The sequence below is a fragment of the Notechis scutatus genome, chromosome 7 (genome assembly GCF_049901735.1).
Source record: "Notechis scutatus isolate UNSWTSFEM ecotype Mainland chromosome 7, rNotScu1.2, whole genome shotgun sequence".
Classification (NCBI taxonomy): Eukaryota; Metazoa; Chordata; class Lepidosauria; order Squamata; family Elapidae; genus Notechis; species Notechis scutatus.
The window spans coordinates 12,804,192-12,825,859 of NC_142015.1; the positions used below are offsets into that span (position 1 = coordinate 12,804,192).

Here is a 21,668-nt window from a genome sequence, read left to right on the forward strand (position 1 = left end):
CTGAATCTATTGGTTCTTCTATGACACAGACCATGTCATCCGCAAATGCTTGTAATTTGTACTCTTGACTTTTAATTTTTGTTCCTTTAATTTCTTTGTTCGATCTAATTCTGTCCAATAATGTTTCTAGAATTGTTATAAAAAGCAGAGGTGACAACAGGCATCCCTGTCTGACACCCTTTATCTCAAATGGTTTGGTAGCTTCTCCATTTATCAGTACATTCGCCTTTTGTGTGGCATAAATTGAATTTAACATTTTTGCAAAATTACCACCAAATTTCATCAGATTAATCTGGTATTTCATGAAATCCCAATTAAGATTATCAAAGGCCTTTTGTGCATCCAGGAAAACAAGAGCCACTTGGGTTCCTGGGTGCAGTTCATAAAATTCTAATGTATCTATTATCGTTCTCGTATTATATCTTATCTGTCTCATGGGACGGGATCTGTTTTGGTAGGGTGAATTTTGTCATTGAGCACTTTCTTTAATCTTTCTGCTATTACAGTCATGAAAATGTTATAGTCTGAATTTAGAAGAGATATTGGTCTGTAATTCTTTATTTGATTGGCATCTGCACCCTCTTTGGGAATTAATGTAATATAAGCTTCCTTCCATGATTCTGCAATTTAGCTTTCAGTAATACCTCATTGCAGATCTCTAGCAACACATTTTCTAGTACCTCTCCTATCTCTTTATATAACTCACTTGGAAAGCCATCTGGGCCTGGGGTTTTGTTGCTTTTTTGTTTTTTAATTGCTTCTTTTAATTCACTTAAAGTTATTTTTTTTATTAAGCACCTCCTTTTTGTCCTCTGGTAGCGGATGTAAAACTCCTTTCAAATATTCTTCTATTTTCTTTAGATCAACTCTATCTTGCTTATATAAGTTCTCAAAGTACTCTCTTACAATTACCTTCTTTTTTTTTTTTCAAAATCAGTCTCTATTAATCCATTTTTGTCCACTAATTGGTATATTGTTCTTTTTTGGTTTTCTTTTTTCAGTTTGTATGCTAACCATCTACCAGGTTTATTTGCATGTTCAAAATAATTTTGTTTTATATACTGTAGCTTCTTGGTTAGTTCCTCCTGATCTAAAATGTTCATTTCATGCTTAGATAGTGCCAGCTCATTTTAATTTGTTAATCTCCCAGAGTTTCCATTTGTCTATTTTCCAAATCTTTTTTTGTTTTGTTAGGGTATTTCATTTTTCCCATCTTTTTTATTTCTATTTGCTATGTATGCTATAGATATTCCCCTTAAATATGCCTTCATTGTATCACAGAGGTTCTGCAATGAGGTATCCTGTTTTTTTATTAAATTTAAAGAAAACAATTAATTCTTCCCTGATTTTTTGGGATGTAGTCTTTTTCTTTCAATAGTTGCGAGTTTAATGTCCATCTACTTTTCTTGTGGGTTGGGTCTTTCCAGATTATCTGCAATGGATTGTGATCTGCCCAGGTGTTAGTTAAAATCTTTATGTCCTGAATCTCCTTAAGTAAGTCACTGTTTACCCATGCCATATCTAGTCTAGACCAGTGGTGGAATTCAATTTTTTTTACTACTGGTTCTGTGGGCGTGGCTTGGTGGGCATGGCAGGGGAAGGATACTGTAAAATCTCCAGTCAGAGGTGGTATTTGCCCATTCTCCAAGCTACTCAAAATTTCCGCTACTGGTTGTCAGCCTTCAAGATCTTCTACTATTGCTTTACATCTTTTGGCTGCCATAAGTAACGGGGGGAGGAGGTGGTAAAGTCTGGGAAGCGAGCTAGTGCTGTGTAAAATGAGGAGGGAGGAGTATAAATTCTTGCTTAGGTTTCTATTTCTCGCTTAGCTTTCTTTTCTCTGCGCAACTGCAAACTTTTATCAAAATATGCCAAGGTATTGACAGAGGCCTCATCGCCACCTGAAGATGTCCACATGATCATATTCACAACTTTTAATTGGAAGAATCATTTGAACTATTGGGGGTGGGAACATTTCCATCACTTTGTATATGTGATTTGCGTGCCTAATTCCTCAGATTTAGAATTCTATGGTTGCTACCACTTCAAATTCAGCAAAAGATATCTTTTCTCTAACCCAAAGAGTCTAAGTATTTCTTTCTTGAATTTTGAATGGAGCTCCACCTGATACCGGTTCTCCAGAACTGGTCAGAACCTGCTGAATACCACCTCTGGTCTAGACCATGATTTATGTGGATTGGAGTAGAAAGTAAACTGAGCCACCCCTGGGTTCAGCTTCCTCCAAGCATCCACTAGTTCTAATTCTTCAGCCCTCTCAAAAAAGCACTTGGGCAATATATTCCAGTTTTTTTAAATATTTTTGTTCACATGCATAGTCTTGATTGTTATTTGTAATTGCATTATAGTCTCCAAATATACATATTTTTGGGTTGCCAATTTCTATCAATTTCTCATATAGGATTTTATAGAATTCATTCTGATTTTTATTGGGGGCATATATCCCCACCAATAGAATGTTTTAATTTTGAATGACCACCTCTACCATTAATATTCTCCCCATTGTATCATTATAGATCAATTTTGAAGTTATTTCCTCTTTAATATATAGTACAACTCTTTTTTTCTTCTGCTAATGTTGTATACATTTTCCCCAATTTTTTATTTTGTAAGTATCTCTGTTCCTGTGTTTTAATATGAACCTCTTGAAGACAAATTATATCAGCTCTCTGTTTCTCTAATTTAAAAATATTCTCTTCCTCTTAGATGGGTCATTTTCTCCATTAATGTTCATAGATATTAGTTTCAATCCTCTTTCCATTTACCCTTAGTCTAACTTTTATCCCTCGTTAGTTCTAGACATTGTTTGACTCCTGGTTCTCACTCCTATCTCTTCTAGGGAGGCAATTTCTTCCCAATTACTTCTCTACCTTTATACTTTATTGTTTCTTCTCTTTAAATTCTGTAAATTATATCTTTGACTCGCCTCCTAGCGAACCTGATAAGGGAGTCTGTGCTGCCTCGCATAGCTTGTGTGAACTCTGTACACATCATCCAATTCATTTACTATCTCATTTTTATCTCTTTGTAGGAGTTCCGCTAGCATTTCAGCCATTGCCAGTGCTAAGTTTTCTTCTTTATCTTCCTCCACATTTTGAAATCTAAGGAAGTAGGAGGTAGTAGTACGAGATGGATTAAGGTCTCTTCTGTCTTTTTATTCTGGTCGGTAATTTTTTGATCAATATGTTCTAATTTCTTCTCCGTTTGTTCTTCAGTTATTCTGTTTTTTTCTTCATTTATCCTAATGGATTCCTGAATCTGGCCTATTTTTCCATCCAGGTTCCTAATTTAAACTTTCATTTCCCCTATTTCATTTTTCAATTCTGTTGTCATTGTTTCCCTATTGGCTCTACTTTCAGTGTGGTTTTTTGACATCGACTCCTGTAGTACTAACATCGTTCCTTGAATTGCCAGCAAGGTAGCTTGAACCGATTGGGTGCCAGTTGAGGTATTTGGTTTCTCCGGGGCCAACATCCCTTCAATCGTTCATTGGGTCGATGGTTTAGGACTAGGTAGAGCTACTGTTGGTACAGATTTTCTCCCAGTTTTTGGATGGTGGTAGTGCTGCTAGTCATATCTTTAATAATTTTGTATTGTTCATCTACTATTTTAGTTATATTATCCCATATCATATTACCAATTACCATCAACTTTATCAATGATTTAAGATTTTTAATTTTCCCTATAAATTAATTAGGGATTTCTATTGTTATTTAATTGATTAATTTCCTGTCTCTACTAGCTTTAAAAATTATCAGTTAATCCATGATATACTCAATCTCTCGGAGGCAAATCGATCAATATTAGTCTAGCTTCTCTATTCGCAATAGGTTAAGGTATTAATAAATCATAATAAATATAGTCTAATATCAGGTCTCAAATTATCTGGTAGTTAATCAAGTTAATCAAATAAGCAAATGTCCCACAGTATTATAGCCAAGTGTGAATGTTTAAATTTGTTATAGTATTTCATCTATTGCTCTTCTAAACACCGTATAAAATTCAGAGTTCAAATTAACTGTTCTTAAGTCTTAGTAGTCCACAATACCAAACAAAGAGAAGGGAAAAGAAAGAAAAAGAAGGAGCAGGTGTTTAAATTGTCATTATACTAAACAATATATTAAATTCATTAATCTACAATAGAATATATATATATATATATATATATATATATATATATATATATATATATATATATATATATATATATATATATGTAGTATATGGTGGGCTTGGTTAGTTATTTTCACGTCATTGTAGTTCTTTTAAAGTTGTAGCAGCGTTTCAGCAGAATCTCATCTGCCATCATCAGGCTTCTGTATTGTGTCCGTCTGTGGTCAGACTTTACAGTGGTTTCAGATTTAAATTTGGGGCAGCCTATTGCTGTGCCAGAATGGTTTTTCTTCTTTCATGAAGAAAAACCATTCTGGCACAGCAATAGGCTGCCCCAAATTTAAATCTGAAACCACTGTAAAAGTCTGACCCACAGACGGACACAATACAGAAGCCTGATGATGGCAGATGAGATTCTGCTGAAACGTTGCTACAACTTTAAAAGAACTACAATGACGTGGGAAAATACCCGAACCAAGCCGAACACCATACATGTAAGTACTCCAGCGAAAACTTAAGAAAACAAATATATATATATATATATATATATATGTGTGTGTGTGTGTGTGTGTGTGTGTGTGTGTGTCTATGTATGAAGGGAAAGAGGGGGAAATACAAATTAGAGAAATTAATTATCACTCTCCAAGCCAATTTCTATATAAAATAATCAATCAATATTAATCTCTTATTATTTAACTATATAAAATAAATATATATAAAATAAAGCTATCCAAATCCAATAAATTCAAAGGAAGAATAGAAACTTCAGGAGGGAGAGGGGTGTAAGGTCTCTTGATCTTACTATTACCTTAATATTCTAGTAATAAATAAATAAATCTATTCAAATATTAGATACAATTGTAGGAATAAATATAATAAACATTTGTCTGACTAATTTTGTATCAGTTTTGTTCCGTTCTCAGTTCTATTAGTCACTTCCAGTTACGTTGATACAATTGACTTCATTCTCCAGAACCTTCTCAACCTGATGTTCCCAATAGTTGTTACTATATTCAAATCCAAACTTTTGGCACAGTTTCCAGTGAATGATTTTAGCAACACAGTTATGGCGTTTTAAATAGTGAGTTTGTGAAATTTTGCTGCAACCCACTAGGGCATGAGTGACTGTGAGTAGGGACTGTTGGTCCAGGAAAGGACATAACTGGTGCACAACCCACAGTTTTCTTTGAGCAGGAGTCGTGAGTCCAGGAAAACCCCTAGATTATGCACAGGGTCTGTTTGGGGTAGTGCCACTCCATCCAAGACCAAGGTGGCAATTCTCCCTGAGCCAACGAACCCCAAACCCAGAGCCACTCGGTCTTGCAAGTTTTCGTTTCAACCTGTTGCTCCCCATCCAGCCCCTAATAGCCTCCAGGCACTACAAGAGGGAGGACACTGTAACACTTAACTCACTACGGGCCAAGACATTCAGCTGAGCATCATCAGTATATTAGTAATACCTCAGTCTATGGTGATGGATGATCTCACCCAGCAGCTTCATATAAATGTTGAACAGCAGTGGAGAGAGTATTGATCCCTGCAGAACCCCGTAAAGCAGTTGGCATGGGCTTGATCTCTCCCCTCCTATCAACACTGACTAAGAGCGGCCGCAGAGGAAGGAAATGAACCAGGACAGCACAAGGCCTCTCACTCCCATCCCCCAAAGCCGCCCCAATTATCTGGCTGGCACTTTTATTTTATTGTTGTTTAATAGAGCAAAGTTACATTTAATTATTGTTGTAGTTGGCCCTTACAATTGGGTTTGTCTTGATAAGCTATTTAAACCTTCTCTGCACTCTAGAATGTCTGCACAATTCTCTCTTTCTCTGTGTCTTAGGGCACAGAACAGAAGTGCAAGCAAATTTTTATTGTTATTTGTTTATTATTTAAATTTGTTATAGACACCCAACTCCAGTAAGGATTTGGGGTGATATAGTTTGAGGACATCAAATCAGTTTACATTGGTTCAGCCTTCCACAACAATCAGTTTCTTATGGGACCCTTTGAGAAAATTAATTGCCCACCCTTTCATTAATTATCTGGAAAGACCAAAAATGGTTTGGCCATCTTACCTGAAATGCACATGGAGTGTTGTCAACACAGTATACTCTTAGATTGTAATCCAAAGAGTTGCCGGATATACAGCCAAAGACAGCTACTTTCAGTTCTTTAACAGAACAATCAGACAGTGGCTCCCCAATGAGAGCATAAGTTCCAAAGGACTCCAAAAGGATATGACACGCATATGGGTCCAAGAGGCAGTAACAAGAAGTGGTTTCTTCCTCTACAGACATTACTTCCTGGATGTGTCAGAACATTAAACCCAGAAAGAAGAAAAGCAAAAGTGACTTGGCAGAAAATGAATTACATTTAAAAAATTTCCACACAAATTCTATTATTTACTTTGCAGTATTTTTTAATGAGCTTAGAACAGACTTACTATATACACTATAGGTAGATTATTTTCTTGGCCAGGGCTCCCAAAAAAAGTATTTACATGTGAAGAACTGCCCTTGGTTAAGTTAGAGTTTCTCTCTTTTCTCCAAGTTGAGAGAATGTGATCTTTATTTAGTTCTAAACTACATTAAGCTAATTTTAGTGTTTAATGTCAGGCATGAAGGATCAGGATCACACACAAGTTCCAGTTCATAAGATTTATTGCTCAAGTGTGTACACAAGAATTTAGTCAACTAAAGTTCAATACTAAATTGGCACCAGATAAGGATCAATAGAATTCAAGGGGGTCAGACTTAGATCATTTGTGACGATATAATGATTCTAAGCTGATGAGTCACTTAACTCTGTGTCCCACAGCTTTGCCTGTTCTTTTCCTATCTCTATACTTGTTTCTGTAACATATCACATCAATATGTTGTTTATCAAGGGTAATTGTTAGGACCCTCAAATAGGAAGTTGGGGGCTGTGTAAATCCCCTGCTTGCCAAATGTTGATATGTGTTAATGAAAATACTGATAAATAAATCCACAAGACATAAAAATAAGTGTTTACTTTGAAGACTGTTTGTCATCATTGCATACAATTCTAAGGTTATATTTGGAAATGGAAACCCCCAAGCTAATCTTTCCTTCTTTCTTTCTTTCTTTCTTTCTTTCTTTCTTTCTTTCTTTCTTTCTTTCTTTCTTTCTTTCTTTCTTTCTTTCTTTCTTTCTTTCTTTCTTTCTTTCTTTCTTTCTTTCTTTCTTTCTTCTCTCTCTTCCTGTCATCTTTCTATATATCCAGTTATATTTATATGCTGTCTATCTCAGTGTTGAAGTGACTCTAGGCTCCAAATACATAGATGGAACGTCTGCTTTTATTGTAAATTATTGCAAACATCTTAGCAATTATCTCCAACTCATCTAATTTTTATCAGCTTCATTCTTACTCTTTTTGTCTATTTCTGAAAGTAATTTTGCTTACCTCCCATTTGCCTGGATGCTTTCTTTTTTTCAAATGAATATTCCAATGCTCAGAGTTCACATCTGCACAATGTGGAATTGTCAAGGCAAATGGAGTAGAGACCATCATTTCTATAGGACCACAAGTCACTTCTGGACCTAGGAGGATTTCACTGCCTTCCAGTTGAAGACTTCACATTAGATACATAAGAAATGTTGAAAAGGAAAGAAACACAACATCAAATTATTTTCCCCCCCAAAAGTGATAACACACACTTATTATATAGTATACAATATTTATCTTCATGCCTATGTTGTATTTATGTTTGCTTAGTTGTACAATTAATGTCTTTAATATATATATTAAAAAAACTCAAGGCTGTAACTATGAGTGGCACACAAACAAAACAGAGAAAAACAATTAGAATTAGGTAAGTAAAGAAAATGGTATATACCAATGATGGTATATACCTTTTTGTTGTAGTGTGCCAAATGTGTGCGCATGCTGGCACCCACAATGCAATGCGCCCCACCCCCCATGCATGAGTGCACAATGCCATGCCCCACCCCACCCCCTTACCTGCATTGTGCATGCACGTGCCTCCCAGAACATTTTCAGCCCGTTTGACATCGTTTTTGCCCTCCTGAGCTCAAGGAAAGTCTCTGCAGCCTTGGGAGGCCGAAAAATGGGCCTTCCAGAAATACTGGAAGTGCTTATTTTCAGCCTCTGGAAGGCCTCTGGAGCCCGAGGGAGGCTGTTTTCACCCTCCCAGAGGCTCAAGGGAAGCCTCTGCAGCCTCAGGAGGCCAAAAACCAGGCCCATTTAGGCACTTCCAGTATTTCTGGAAGGCCCATTTTTTGGCCTCCTGAGGCTGCAGAGGCTTCCCTCGAGGCTCCAGGAGGGCGAAAACTGCCTCAAATGGCTGAAAATCAGCAGTGAGGCACACACATGTGCAGTGCAGGTGATTTTGGCTGGGGCTTGTGTGCCCGCACAAATGGCTTTGCATGACACCTGTGGCACACATGCCATAGGTTTGCCATCATGGGTATATACTGTATGTCAAATAAAATTCATCCTGTATACTATCCTTCCACAACCAGACATTTTCCAGATATACTTTCAGAATTCCTTAGTCAGGGTTGCTGCAGTGGATTTTGCAACCATAGTCTACATTTGGGAAGGCCAAATATGAGCTGACCCATACATGAACAATGTGTACTATCCACAGAGTACATAAGATATTACTAGAATTGAGATTCTGATAATTTCAAGAAATAACACTAGATCCTACAACTAACTGAGATATCTACTTCATCCCTGCATTTACAGAAACAACACCATCACAAACCTCCAACAATTGCATATGAAAGATCAGAGTTAACTTCACATGGATTTCTGTTAATATAATGTATGTGAACATCAACCAGTAATGCCCTTCTGGATTTTATATAGAACAAACAGGTCAGACTTTGTGTAAAATAATTAATGGACACAAGTTTGAAATCTTGACTCAAAACAAGGACTATTTATTTCTTTATAAATATAAATTTATTTATAATATATAAACATATAAAGATCCAAGGAATTCAAGAGAGCTTGGACTTAAACCATTTGTGGCAACGTAATGATTCTAGGCTGATAACACACTTAATTCCACCCCTCAACTCCCTCTGTTCTTCTCCTACAAGGTGTCTTCATTTGAAGGAAGGAACCTAGAAAATGCCACCCTATCAAGGATGGCCAGCTACATATAAGAGCATTTCAACCTCCCAGGACACTCTATTACAAATCTCAAGGTTGCCAAATTGAAAAAAAAATGTTGATTGGACAATTGACTAAGAGAGACTGTTAAACCATACATTCAAAATTTTTGGTCTATCTTGAAAGATTTCAACAATTTTAACACATTATAATAATTAATTGATAAAATACTTGTAATCTGTTTCACATGTCACCTGCATCTTCACAGCCATCCTGCCTCCTTCTTCCCTCCCATGTCATATAACTGCTATGTCAGTTTACCTATTCCACACATCCGATGAAGTAACCTGTAGCTTATGAAAGTGCCCGACTTTTAATGAAATATGTAATTGAGAAAGTTCTACTAGACTTCTTCTGATTTTTTTAACTTTTTTTGTTTCTACAAAACATCAGAACATTGAAAGGATAATACAATGTGCTTAGCCATTCTGAAATCCCAACTTACAGTTGGGATTGGGATCAGTTGATGGGATCATAAGATGGGGAAGAACAGAATGCCTTGAAAGAGGTATATGCTTGACTGAATTTTTGAACAGAAATTCAACATTGTAACATTTTGTTAGAAAAACAATTCATTGGACCTATCTGCCTCCATCTGTTTTCTTTTTTTTCTCTTATCAATTTAATATTATTTCCTTATCTCTATTCTGAAACTAAATAGTCCCTTTAGGCGAAATGGAAGCAAAGTCCAATTTTAAATGATAGAATTACAATGAGATTTTTATTTATTTATTGTCAGTGAGTGCTAAGAGTGCTATGGCTGCAAAAAAAAAAAAAAAAAGAATAAGATAATTATATCTCAGCAATATATCCTCTTGAAAATTGTCTCTTTATTATGACTGAGTTTGAAAGCACTTCTGATCTGACCCAGAATGAACCTAATGGGTAACAGAATGCAAGCTGATATTAAGTTATAAAATAACTGATAAGAACTCCTTCTATATTTCAGATCTAAATTTAGAACCATTCCTTATAGATGTTTTCCTTTGTTAAGCAAATAAATCAGTTAAAAATAACACCACCATCAGCCACAATCCCTTAAATTTTGTGATTTATGTATTACTTTGAATAAATTGCAATACATTTTAATGTTCTGAGGAAACCAATTCTGTAAATCTAACTGAACTGTCAGGATGGGGAAGAGAAAGAGCAATAGAGAACAATGAACAATTAGATTCAACCCCCGTGCAACAGTTTTTTGGAAGGAAAAATAAACCATTGTTTATTATTACACTTAGATATTTGAGAAGAAATCTATTACACGTAGAAGAAGAGACTAAGTTAAGGGAATAAGAGGAAACCAGTTTATTGGACTCCAACTTCCATTACCTACAATATGACCAATAACCAGAATTAATGACTAAATGGTCACAAGTCCCCCATCTGTAGCTAGGAAATAATAATGGGAGGTGGGCATGTATCTCTCCTTTACTTGTGAGCACCCCAGAGACCTCTGTGAGAAATAAGGTGCTGGACTAAGGGTGACCAACTATGGTCTGATCAAACAAGGCTGCTCTTGCACCAAATAAAAAGTGAGAATACAAACCACTTCAACAATGGAACCTTCTAATCCAGTCCCCAATTGTCTGGATGACCTAGGCCTAAACATACAGCCAAGACCTGAGGGTTTTTCAGAATAGCAAAAAGGATGGATCTAATCTAATTTTGGAGGGAAAAATATTCCATAAAGTGAGTGTTGCAGTAGAGAAGGCACATTACCTGGGACCATCAAATGAAGATCTGTGGCTGATGGTACCTTCAATATCCCTAATCTGCCTCACCTACAGGGGTAAACTGATGTAACCATGGAGAGGTAGAATTTGTCCTCCTGCATTCTCACAAGTGATAAGTCAATCTCTTACGGACTCTCTTTTGAGTCAGCCCAGGCATGTCAACAGAGTCCAGTCAGTAGGACTCACTTTCTGAATCATTTGCACTGATTTATCACTGATTCCTCCCATATGGTAGCTAATGGTCCCTGGATTACCATCTGTGTTCATAGCATTTACTGAAATGACTGCTGCCTGAATTCACATGGAAGGTAAGCATTAATGGATTTGGTCCAATAACATAATCTCCTGAAGGGAGCTCTTCAATTGCTTTTGGAGAAGTATCTCTCCTTTAGTGAATCTAATACACAGCCACACTGGAATTCTGGGAATTATTTAATACCAAATGAACTAAAATCGGCTAATTAGAAGGACTCCCTCACACCAGAAAACAGCAAGAATCTTCTCTGTAGCAGCCAGTCTGGCACAAGGACTTTGAATGCAGAGTTCATTTGCTGTTTATGGAAGGCAGACAGCAGGGGTGGGATTCTACCAGTTCTCACCTATTCACTAGAATCTGTTGTTAACTTTCTAAGCAGTTCAGAAAATTGGTTGTTGGAAGAAATCTCCTTTTGTTTTTTTCCACTGTACAAGGCTAATCCTGTAAGGAAGGCAGGAAACATTCTGGTGCTATTTCTAGCCTAATATTTATTGCCCTGCTTACAGAAACTGACTCTCTGTTTCTCCATTAACTCTTATTACATTCTTGCAGAATGCCTAGACTTCCTGTTGTCTGAGCTGCATTTTTTTTTCTTTGCTGGAGCTTGACTTTCTTAAAGGGGAAGGGTTGTTTTAAGATTTTTACACTGCTTCTGGGAGGAAATACTCCCCTGTTGGAGTTCTTCCAGTTGGGATGCAATGATCAGCACTGTGAAGAAATAATCGAATAATGAAGCAGAGCTGCCAGAAAGAAGCTTTTAATGACAAGGAACCAAGATGAGTGACATTCAGCAAGGCTTCTTGACTAGCTAGAAAAATTGACATTCAAACTTGAGTTTACATACTCTTTCTGAGTTTTGATCTAAAACTGGTTTTTGGTGAAGTGTAATTCTGTGTTTGGTGACGTTAAATCCTGTGTTTATTGATGGGATAATTTTTCCTATTCAGCTTTGTTTGGAAGGAAAAAGGTTAATCTCTGTTCTTGAAAAGAAACTGGGCTGAGAAATCTGGCTAGTTCCTATGTCTATTTGTTCAGATAATTGGTTTAACAAGCAATAGCTGCTGTTGTGATTTAATTATTTGTATTGTGTTTGAATTTTTTGCTGCCTCATGGTTTCTTTTTCTATCTGGGGATGGGGTCTTCCTTCACTGCTTTAGTGGTTCCTGGTACTATCCTTTTGGTGTGTACTTCCAAGAGGCAGGATGCAAGCTTGGCACTGATTTTTTTTCTGCCTTTCTGGGGGGCATGTGATCTTTCCTTAAATCTGGATGATTTTCTTAGGATATCTGGTGAGGTGAGTCAGACCAGCTGGTATCTTTAAGTGGTGCAAATGGATCTAAGGATTGCTTCTCCTGGGTGTGCTCTTTCTGGAGAGCTTAAATGACCGCTCTGCTAAATGGTTTTACTTTATGAGCAAGAGTTGGCTGCTGATAGTTATCATTGCATTTTAACTATCACTGCACCCTGCCTGATTTGTAACTCCAGCTTGCAGGTCTTTTTACTCTAATGATTGTATTTAGGGCAGCTTTTTGCAAGCAAAGCAGCTTTTTGTATTTTTATACAGGTAATTCTTGACTTACAACAGTTCATTTAGTGACCATTCAAAGTTACAATGGCACTGAAAAAGTGACTTATGACCATTTTTCACACTTACGACCATTGCAGCATCCCCATGATCACAAGAGGCCAGGTGAAGAGAAGCGCTCCTTGATGTGAGCGACGTTGAGTTGGCCACCCAGTCACATGACCACCCAGCCACACCTACTCAGCTGGTCATTAGGGCAGAGAACCGGTTGTTAAATTATTTGAATCCCATCCCAGGCAGAGAGCATTGTACAATTTCAAATATTTAACATTTCCCTGAGTGCAGAGCAAACAAATGGCAAAGCAGAACTAATCCTTTGGCCTCCATCAAAATCAGAAGCTTGTTTTGTTTTCTGAAGAATGGAAGAAACCTTAAGAGAAAATAAAGCAGCATTCTTTCCATTCTTTCCTGGCCAAATTTAATTCCATGGGTTAGTGACTGTGAAGGGGAGCAATTCTTTTTCAAAGTGAAGGAGAGTAGAATTGGCTATGCTTCAATTATTTAACTGAAATGAAATCATCAAACTGTGAAGTTTAATTTTTTTTAACACTTAGGACCACTGTATTAGGTATTAGAGAATATTTTTCCATGATGAAGAATAACACAAATACATAAATGTATTTATCTGTCCTGGGTGAGAGAGAGAAAAAAAATTAATGATGTTGAACCATCTTCTACAGAAACATAAACAACAATAGACCCAAATTACAAAGTTCAGATTTCCCCAAACAAAACATAACAGTCTGCAACAGAAGGTAGGCAAACTGATACACAAAAATCAGTCAGTTTGTTATAGTGATTAAGGCTGTTACATTTTGGAAATAATGGAGACCATACATCTGACCAGTGACTTCAACTCTTTAATAACAGTAAATAGTACAGAACAGAGCAAGGCTATGGGCAGCAGTAACCCTTTTATAGGGTTGGCTGCTACCCTATTAACCAATAATAAGTGCATCAAGTTCAACTAATAACCAATAAGAAGTGTCCTAAATTTGGCCAATCAGGGGCTTGTTATGGACCAATCCTTGTTCGTTGTTTAAGGACCAATCAAATGTGCAGGCTTCCAAAACCTGCTTTGCATTTAGGCTTAGTTACTTTTATTCATTCACAACACCCCTCCCCCTTGGGTTCCGTTTGAGCGGAGCTGTAACAAAATCTTCAAGATAGACAGGCCGTTTGGTCTGTCTGGATGATTTCCGTGGCTCCACCGGGTTTGTCCTAAAGTCCGGTTCCGGTGGAGCGTTTGGATGATCTCTATTAAGTTCCGTTTCGCTGCACGGTGATTCCGTGCTGCTTTCGTTGTGGTTGTCTCCGTCAATCAGTGTTTCTTCGGGGTTTCGCAGTTCGGTTTCCTCCGTGTTCAAGTCCCATGGAAAAGTCAACTCCCTCCCCGCTTCAATTCCCGGTACTTCGCTGGGCCGTAGGGTTTCCGTTGGCCTGCTATCCGTCATATCGAAGTCAATTTCCTCGATATTTCCTCCCCCCTCAGTTGGTGAACCCGGGGAGCCATGGGCGCTGGGTGGTAATCTCGAACGGAGTTGGTCTATGTGGCGTTTCCACACCCTCCCATCGTCTGTTAGCAGGCGATAAGATTTAGGCCCTGTGAGGTGGGTAACGGTTGCGGGTATCCATAAAGGGTCGCCGGAGAAGTTTTTGGCAAAGATTAAATCGCCTACCTTAAATTTCCGGCATTTGCTGCTGGAGCCGAAAGGCTTTTCGGGTGCGTATGCGGGGTGGAGCCGGTTGAGGTGCAATCGTAGTTTCCGCCCCATAAGAAGTTCGGCGGGCATTTTGTTGGTAACGCTGTGGGGCGTGATGTGCTGCAACAATAAAATTCGATTGATTTTCTCATCGATGTTTCTGAATTCCATTTTGTGGAGGGTCTTTTTTACAAACTGTACTATGCGCTCTGCACGTCCGTTCACCGCAGGGTGCGCGGGCGAGGTTAGCGCATGGCGGATGCCCCGGTCAGCAAGATATTGTTCAAATGGTAATGCTGTGAACTGTGGGCTGTTATCCGAGACGAGAACGTCCGGAAAACCATGTGTGGCAAATAACCTGTTTAATTTGTTGATAACTGAGTCCATTGTAGTTGTGTTCATTTGATGGATCTCGAGCCAATTTGAATAGGCGTCGACTGTAATAAGGAAAGTGTGCCCTTTTGTAGGCCCGCAAAGTCAATATGAATACGGGACCATGGTCCCCTCGGAGTTTCCCATTCGGTTGGGCTTGCTTTAGGTGGGGCGTTGCTGACGTCTTGGCAACGTTGACAAGTAGCGACCCAGGCCTCGATTCTTTTATCGATTCCCGGCCACCAGGCGTAGCTCCGTGCGAGTGCTTTCATCCGCACGATGCCCGGATGTCCGTCGTGCAATACCGCTAAAACAGTTCGTTGCAGTTTGCCCGGGATTACGACTCTATCGCCCCACAAGATGCAGCCCTTTTGAGAAAACAGTTCGGTTTGGCGGGCTTTAAAAGGTGCCCATTCAGGTGACAGTTGTTCTGTTGGCCAACCACGCTCAACCCAGCGTAGGATGTGTTGCAGGACCGGATCTCATTTTGTCTCGAGGGCAATGTCTCTCGCCGTCAATGGCGGCGCGTGTAGAGTCTCAATTTGCAAGGTTGTGATGGTTGGAGCTGGATCTTCAACCGATTCTGGAAGCGGTGTTCTGCTCAATGCATCAGCATGGAGAATTGATTTCCCGGCGGTGTTGCAAGGTGTAGTTGTATGCGCCGCCAAGAATTCAGACCAGCGGGTCATTCTGGGGACAATATATACGGGGTTGGTTTATTACCCGCAATAATCCCCAGTAGTGGTTTATGATCAGTAATTATTGTAAACGCACGCCCATACACATATTCATGAAATCTTTTAACTGCAGCCACAATAGCTAAAGCTTCTTTATCCAGCTGACTATAATTTCTTTCAGCCTTAGCTAAAGTTCGTGAAAAAACGCGACGGGAGCTTCTGCTCCGTTCGGTAATACGTGGGCCAGGATTGCTCCAACCCCAAAAGGTGAGGCGTCACAAGTAATAGTTAACGGCAGAGTCTCGTTGTACTGCATAAGTACAGAATCAGAAGTTAGCAATTTCTTTACTGGTTGGAAAGCGTATTGTTCACGTTGTCCCCAAACCCACGTTGCTTTTTTGTCTAAGAGTCTATGTAATGGTTCAGCTACCGTTGCTTTATTGGGTAAAAAAACATTATAAAAATTGATAAGTCCAAGGAACGCCTGTAGATCTGCCTTGTTCCTTGGAGTGGGGGCCTTCTTAATTGCCTTTAATTTGTCCTCAGTAGGATGGATTCCTTGACTGTCCAGGAGGTATCCCAAAAACTCCACCCTTTCGGTACATAACTGGCATTTATTTTTTTAACTTTGAGGCCTGCGTTTTGGAACCTTTGTAAAACCACCCGGAGTCATTTTTCTAGAATGTCTCTGTTAGGCGGCGATGAGTACATCGTCGAAATACGGTACGACCCCTCTTATTCCTTGTAACAGCCTTTCCATTAAGCTCTGAAAAATTCCTGGGCGACGCTCACCCCGAACTGGAGCCGGTTGCATTTAAATGCCCCTATGCGTGACGATAGTTTGCGCTCCGCGGTGGCCGGATCTACAGGCAATTGTTGATACGCCTGCGCTAGGTCTAATTTAGCGAAAACTTTCCCGCCGCCCAGGGAATGGAGCAGGTGTTGCACTACCAGCACTGGATACGCACTTTGCTGAAGTGCGTGGTTTAGGTGGCCCGGTAGTCTCCGCAAATTCTCAGTGACCCATCAGGCTTGATAGGCGTCACTATTGGGGTTTCCCACCGGGCGTGGTCGGTGGGTTCCAGCACGCCCTGTTCTATTAGCTTATCGAGTTGTTCATCAATTTTAGGTTTCAGGCGAACGGCACCCGACGCGGCTTAAGGCGGATGGGTACTACCTCAGGGTTCAAGTTAAATGAGATCGGGGTCCCCTTGTACTTGCCTAGTCCGTTCACGAAAACGTCTTGGAATTCTTGCACGAGGGCTTCCTCCCAATCGTTGCTCTCAGCACGGTGGACTCCGGCTACAGTGATTCCAAGCGGTCTGAACCATTGAAGGCCTAAAAGACTAGGCCGGTCACGGTCCACGACAGTCAGTGGCAGTGCAACGGTGCGGTCCTTGAAAGAGACCTGGAATCGGCGGGACCCGACGACGGGAATTCGGTTACCCTGGTAATCTTTGAGTATAACCCTTTGAGGGTTTAGGTCTTGATGGCGAATCGTCGGGATGAGCTGTTGAAGCGTCTTCCAGGACACCATCGAGAGGGATGATCCTGAGTCCACCTCCATTACACAAGGTTTGTTTTCGATAGCGACCTTCACTCTGATTTTCCCGGCATCAAGGGATGTAGCGTGGCCTATGGTAATTGTCTGGTGGGTCTCTTCCCACCTGGTTTCTTCCCGCCTGGTGGAAGTGGTGGACGGTTTGTTTCTGTAGGAGTGGCTTCCCCATTGGTGATTCAGTTTGTTTCGGGGTGTGCCGAAGAATTCTGAAGACTGGCATTCGGCCTGTCGGGGTTTGGAGTTGGAGTTTTGTTTGCTTCTGCAAACCTTTGCGATGTGACCTCTTTTCCGCAAACGCGGCAGAGTGCGTCGAGGAATTTGCAGCTGGATCGTGGGTGATTCGCCCCACATCCTGCACAAGGTCGAGATGAGGGTTGTGAGAACTGGTCTCGTTCCGTTCGGAGTCGGTTGACCTCTTCCTCATCGCTTTCTGATGGGGATTCTAGGTCTTCATGGTGAGTCGATACCAGGTGTCTCTCTGAGCGAGGCGAGGCATCTTTGGCGAGTTGACGTAGCGGTGCGCTGGTGCGGCGCGATTGGGCTGCCGACTTTTTGGTCGCCTCCGCTGCAGTGGCTTCTTTAAGGGCATCGGTGAGGCTGATGTCCCCCTTAGCCATGATTTTGCTCTGGATCGTGCCGTCTTCTAGGCCCAGAACCAGGCGGTCTCGGAGGGCTTCTTCTAAATCAGAGAATCCGCAGAGGCCTCCAAGGTTGCGGAGGTCTGCGATGTAGTTGGCAAGGCTTTCGCCTTTCTGCTGGTCCCTCTGGTAATATTCGTGTCTTCTGACTAAGGTTGGCACGGTGGGCGCGTAGTGGGCCCGTAGCAAAGGCTCGAGGACGTCCCAGTCCATCGCTTTTACTTCGGCTGGCTTGGCAAGTGATTTTGCCATTTTAAACACGGTAGGCCCGCAGTGGGTTAGAAATATAGCTCTTTTTTTGCTGGTTGTTGCGTCTTTCAAATTGTTGGTCTCCAGAAACATCTGGAACCTATCCATGTACGACTCCCAGTCTTCGGTTTCTGGGTCGAATGGAGCGGGTGGTACGGCACCGCTGGTCATGTTGCCGTTGATAGTGCGTGTTCGACCACGTGCTCTGTTGGTTGCTCTGTAGATCAGTCAGTTCTTCGGTCTCCGCATCCCATCCTCGTCGCCAGTGTTACATTTTGGAAATAATGGAGACCATACATCTGACCAGTGACTTCAACTCTTTAATAACAGTAAATAGTACAGAACAGAGCAAGGCTATGGGCAGCAGTAACCCTTTTATAGGGTTGGCTGCTACCCTATTAACCAATAATAAGTGCATCAAGTTCAACTAATAACCAATAAGAAGTGTCCTAAATTTGGCCAATCAGGGGCTTGTTATGGACCAATCCTTGTTCGTTGTTTAAGGACCAATCAAGTCTGCAGGCTTCCAAAACCTACTTTGCATTTAGGCTTAGTTACTTTTATTCATTCACAACAAAGGCACTAGGCTAAAAAAAAACAAAAGACTCTGAGTTCTAGTCCTGCCTTAGGCATGAAAACCAGTTGGGCCAGTCATTCTTTTTCAGCCCCAGGAAGCAAGTAAAGGCAAATCCTACAATGCAGCAAATCATGAAACTGCCATAAATTTGTTTTGTTTAGAGGAAAATATGCAGAATTATCCTTCTCTAGATCATTTCCTATTATAACAGGAATAGCACTTAGGTTTATATACCACTTCATAGTGCTTTATAGCCCTCTCTAAGTGGTTTACAGAGTCAGGATATTCCCCCCAACAAACTGGGGCTTTGTTTTACCAACCTCAGTGAGAGCTAGTGAGAATCAAACTGCTAGAAGTTGGCAGAATTAGCCTGCAATACTAACCACTGTGCCATCATGGCTCTTAATAAGCTCCCCATTAATTTAGCATCTTCCATCAAAAATTCTACTTTATACTACATAGAAAGGGTAGACTAATGTATAATAGTTTTCAGAGTATGCATACATACATCTGTACATATATACATACATATGTACATTCAATTTTGAGGCTACTTCTGAATCTATAGCAACACTGGGTGGCTTAAAATTTATGGAAATGTAAAAGAAATTTAACATAAAACAGCATATATTAAAGAAAAAGAATATGGCTGATTGAAAGATAGAACTCCAAACCCAAGGTGTTAAACACTATCCTAGCCAATGCCTGGGAGACCAGATCATTAACAATTTTCAAAAAAGGGAAAGGAGATGAATACTACAAATTAAATAATCCTCACCATTAATACTATTCTATTCCATTAGTTTTAAATACTATCTGAAGAAATATATCCATTTTTCATTTAAAAGGTGCTTCTAATTATGCAGGAGTTTAACAAAACACAACTAAAAAAAGAAGGTAAGTTTCCTTCAGGTCAAGCTCAATTCTTAGTAACTTTGTGCCCCACCCCCCAAAGGTGTATTTCAAAAGCCACTTGGACTTTCTTGGTTTTTCCCTTGAAAACATTTCATTTCTCGTCCAAGAAGCTTCTTCAATATGAGAATGATGAGTAGCAAAAAATCTTCAAGGAAAAACCAAGAAAGTCCAGTTGTCCTTTGAAAAGCACCTTTGGGATAACCATGATCTGAATGATTGAGAATCTCCATAGATGACTTTTTGGACTGATCTGTTGTGTTTTAATGGCAACAAAATGGAATAGATTTGCCATTACCTTCTCTCAAGCTAGAGGCCTTATAACAGACAAACTAGTACTAAACATTTCAATCCTGTTTAAGTTTTCAATAGTGACTAAGAGTTGCCACAAACATATCAAAATAAATCAAATCCATGTCAAAAATTGTTGGAATCACTAAAAAATAATTAAGCATGATGCCTAGTCCAGTGTAGACAGTGTAGTTTTTACAATTTAGTTCTCAGTCCAAGAAAAGATCTTGGCAATCCACTGAAGTAAGCAATAACCAGTGAAGACTTAAATCACTCACAAAGCATTTTTGCATTTTCTTCTTGTTCATTGTTCAAAATGTTTGTTTTTTTGCAAGAGAACAATGTAGTTTTGATATCTTTAGTTGATAATGGATATTTACAACAAATCATTTTAATGGGACTTGCTCTTTCTTCCAGAAGAATTAATAAGACAAGAAACAATACTCTTAAAGTGCAGTTATAATCCATGAAAGAACTGTACAATGCATAATCAGGTGCTCCAGCTTTCGCTTCTCATTAAATCAAGTTTCATGTTATTTAGATTCTTAGCAAACATGCACCATTGTTTATCTCTTCATTGCTATGACAAATATACAATAATGACAAATATATACATATGACAAATATACACATAAGCACTGCCACTAGTGGTCAATACTGCTGCACTTCAATGATTAGATGGCCTAGACATTGGTATTCGAACACAGGTCTTTTTAACTTTTATATTTTATGTTTTATTTCTCTAGATGAAATGGTAATATGTATTGCTGCTCCATGTATGATGTGCCATACACTGAATGAACGAATGAATGAATGAATGGTCAATATAGTATCATATGTTTTCTGAATTGGATGTCCTTCTATTTTACATTACATTCATTTGTATTCTTGCATGCTAGATCCCTAAACACATTTTCCCTAGAAATATCTCTTCATTGCTATGACAAATATTTCCCCCCCAGAAGACAGAAATTATCCCATAGGTAATTTCTGGGATAAACGAAAATGAACCTTGGGGAAAAACAATGGCTACTTTTCTCAAAACAAGGCACAAACAAAGAAACAAACAACCCCCCCCACACACACACAGAGAGAGCTTTGTTTCCTATAAAAAAGTTGGAATATACTTACAGCCCACTCAACATTTTGAAAGGGGAAAAATGTGCATTTTAATTAAAGTTTGCTTTAATTTGATAATTTTCCCCCTAGCATTTCAGCAAACAAAACTTCCTAAGTTCATTTGGTCTAGCTTATTACTCCCCATTTTTAGCCTACAGAAGTAAAACAGCAGGGATAGATTTGTGTAATTAACCTATTTTAATGCATTTCTACCATGACTTTGCAATAAAACATCTGGGTTCAAACTTGAACATTTTTCTTTTTAATATATTGTTCCATTCTTTCTGTTCCTTCTTATATTTAATTTTTCACTAACCATTATCAAAAAGCACTGTGAACAGATGAACATATACAGTGGTGGGATTCAATTTTTTTTTACTACTGGTTCTGTGGGCATGGCTTGGTGGGCATGGCAGAGGAAGGATACTGTAAAATCCCATTCCCTCCCCACTCCTGGGGGAAGGTTACTGCAAAATCCCATTCCCTCCCCATCCCACTAACCTGGTTTCCAGCTCCATTCTCCTGTGCAGGGCAACAAAAGAAGACTGGGACTCGGGAGGCAGAGAATAGATGGGGGCGGGGCCAGTCAGAGGCAGTATTTGCCGGTTCTCTGAACTACTCAAAATTTCTGCTACTGGTTCTCCAGAACTGGTCAAAACCTGCTGAATACCATCTCTGGACATATAGTATACAAGGTCTCGCAA

The 21,668-nt window shown here is 39.5% G+C and overlaps 1 protein-coding gene across 1 annotated transcript in view; it reads right to left on the minus strand.

Moving 5' to 3' along the window:
* Positions 1-21,668, minus strand: part of UNC5D (unc-5 netrin receptor D) — a 657,451-nt gene that overhangs the window by 34,357 nt on the left and 601,426 nt on the right. The window contains exons 11-12 of the mRNA XM_087969985.1: positions 7,552-7,720; positions 6,204-6,431 (exon numbers count right to left, since the gene is read on the minus strand). Of these exons, the coding sequence (XP_087826111.1) occupies positions 6,204-6,431; positions 7,552-7,720 (397 nt within the window). The remainder of the gene's footprint in view (positions 1-6,203; positions 6,432-7,551; positions 7,721-21,668) is intronic.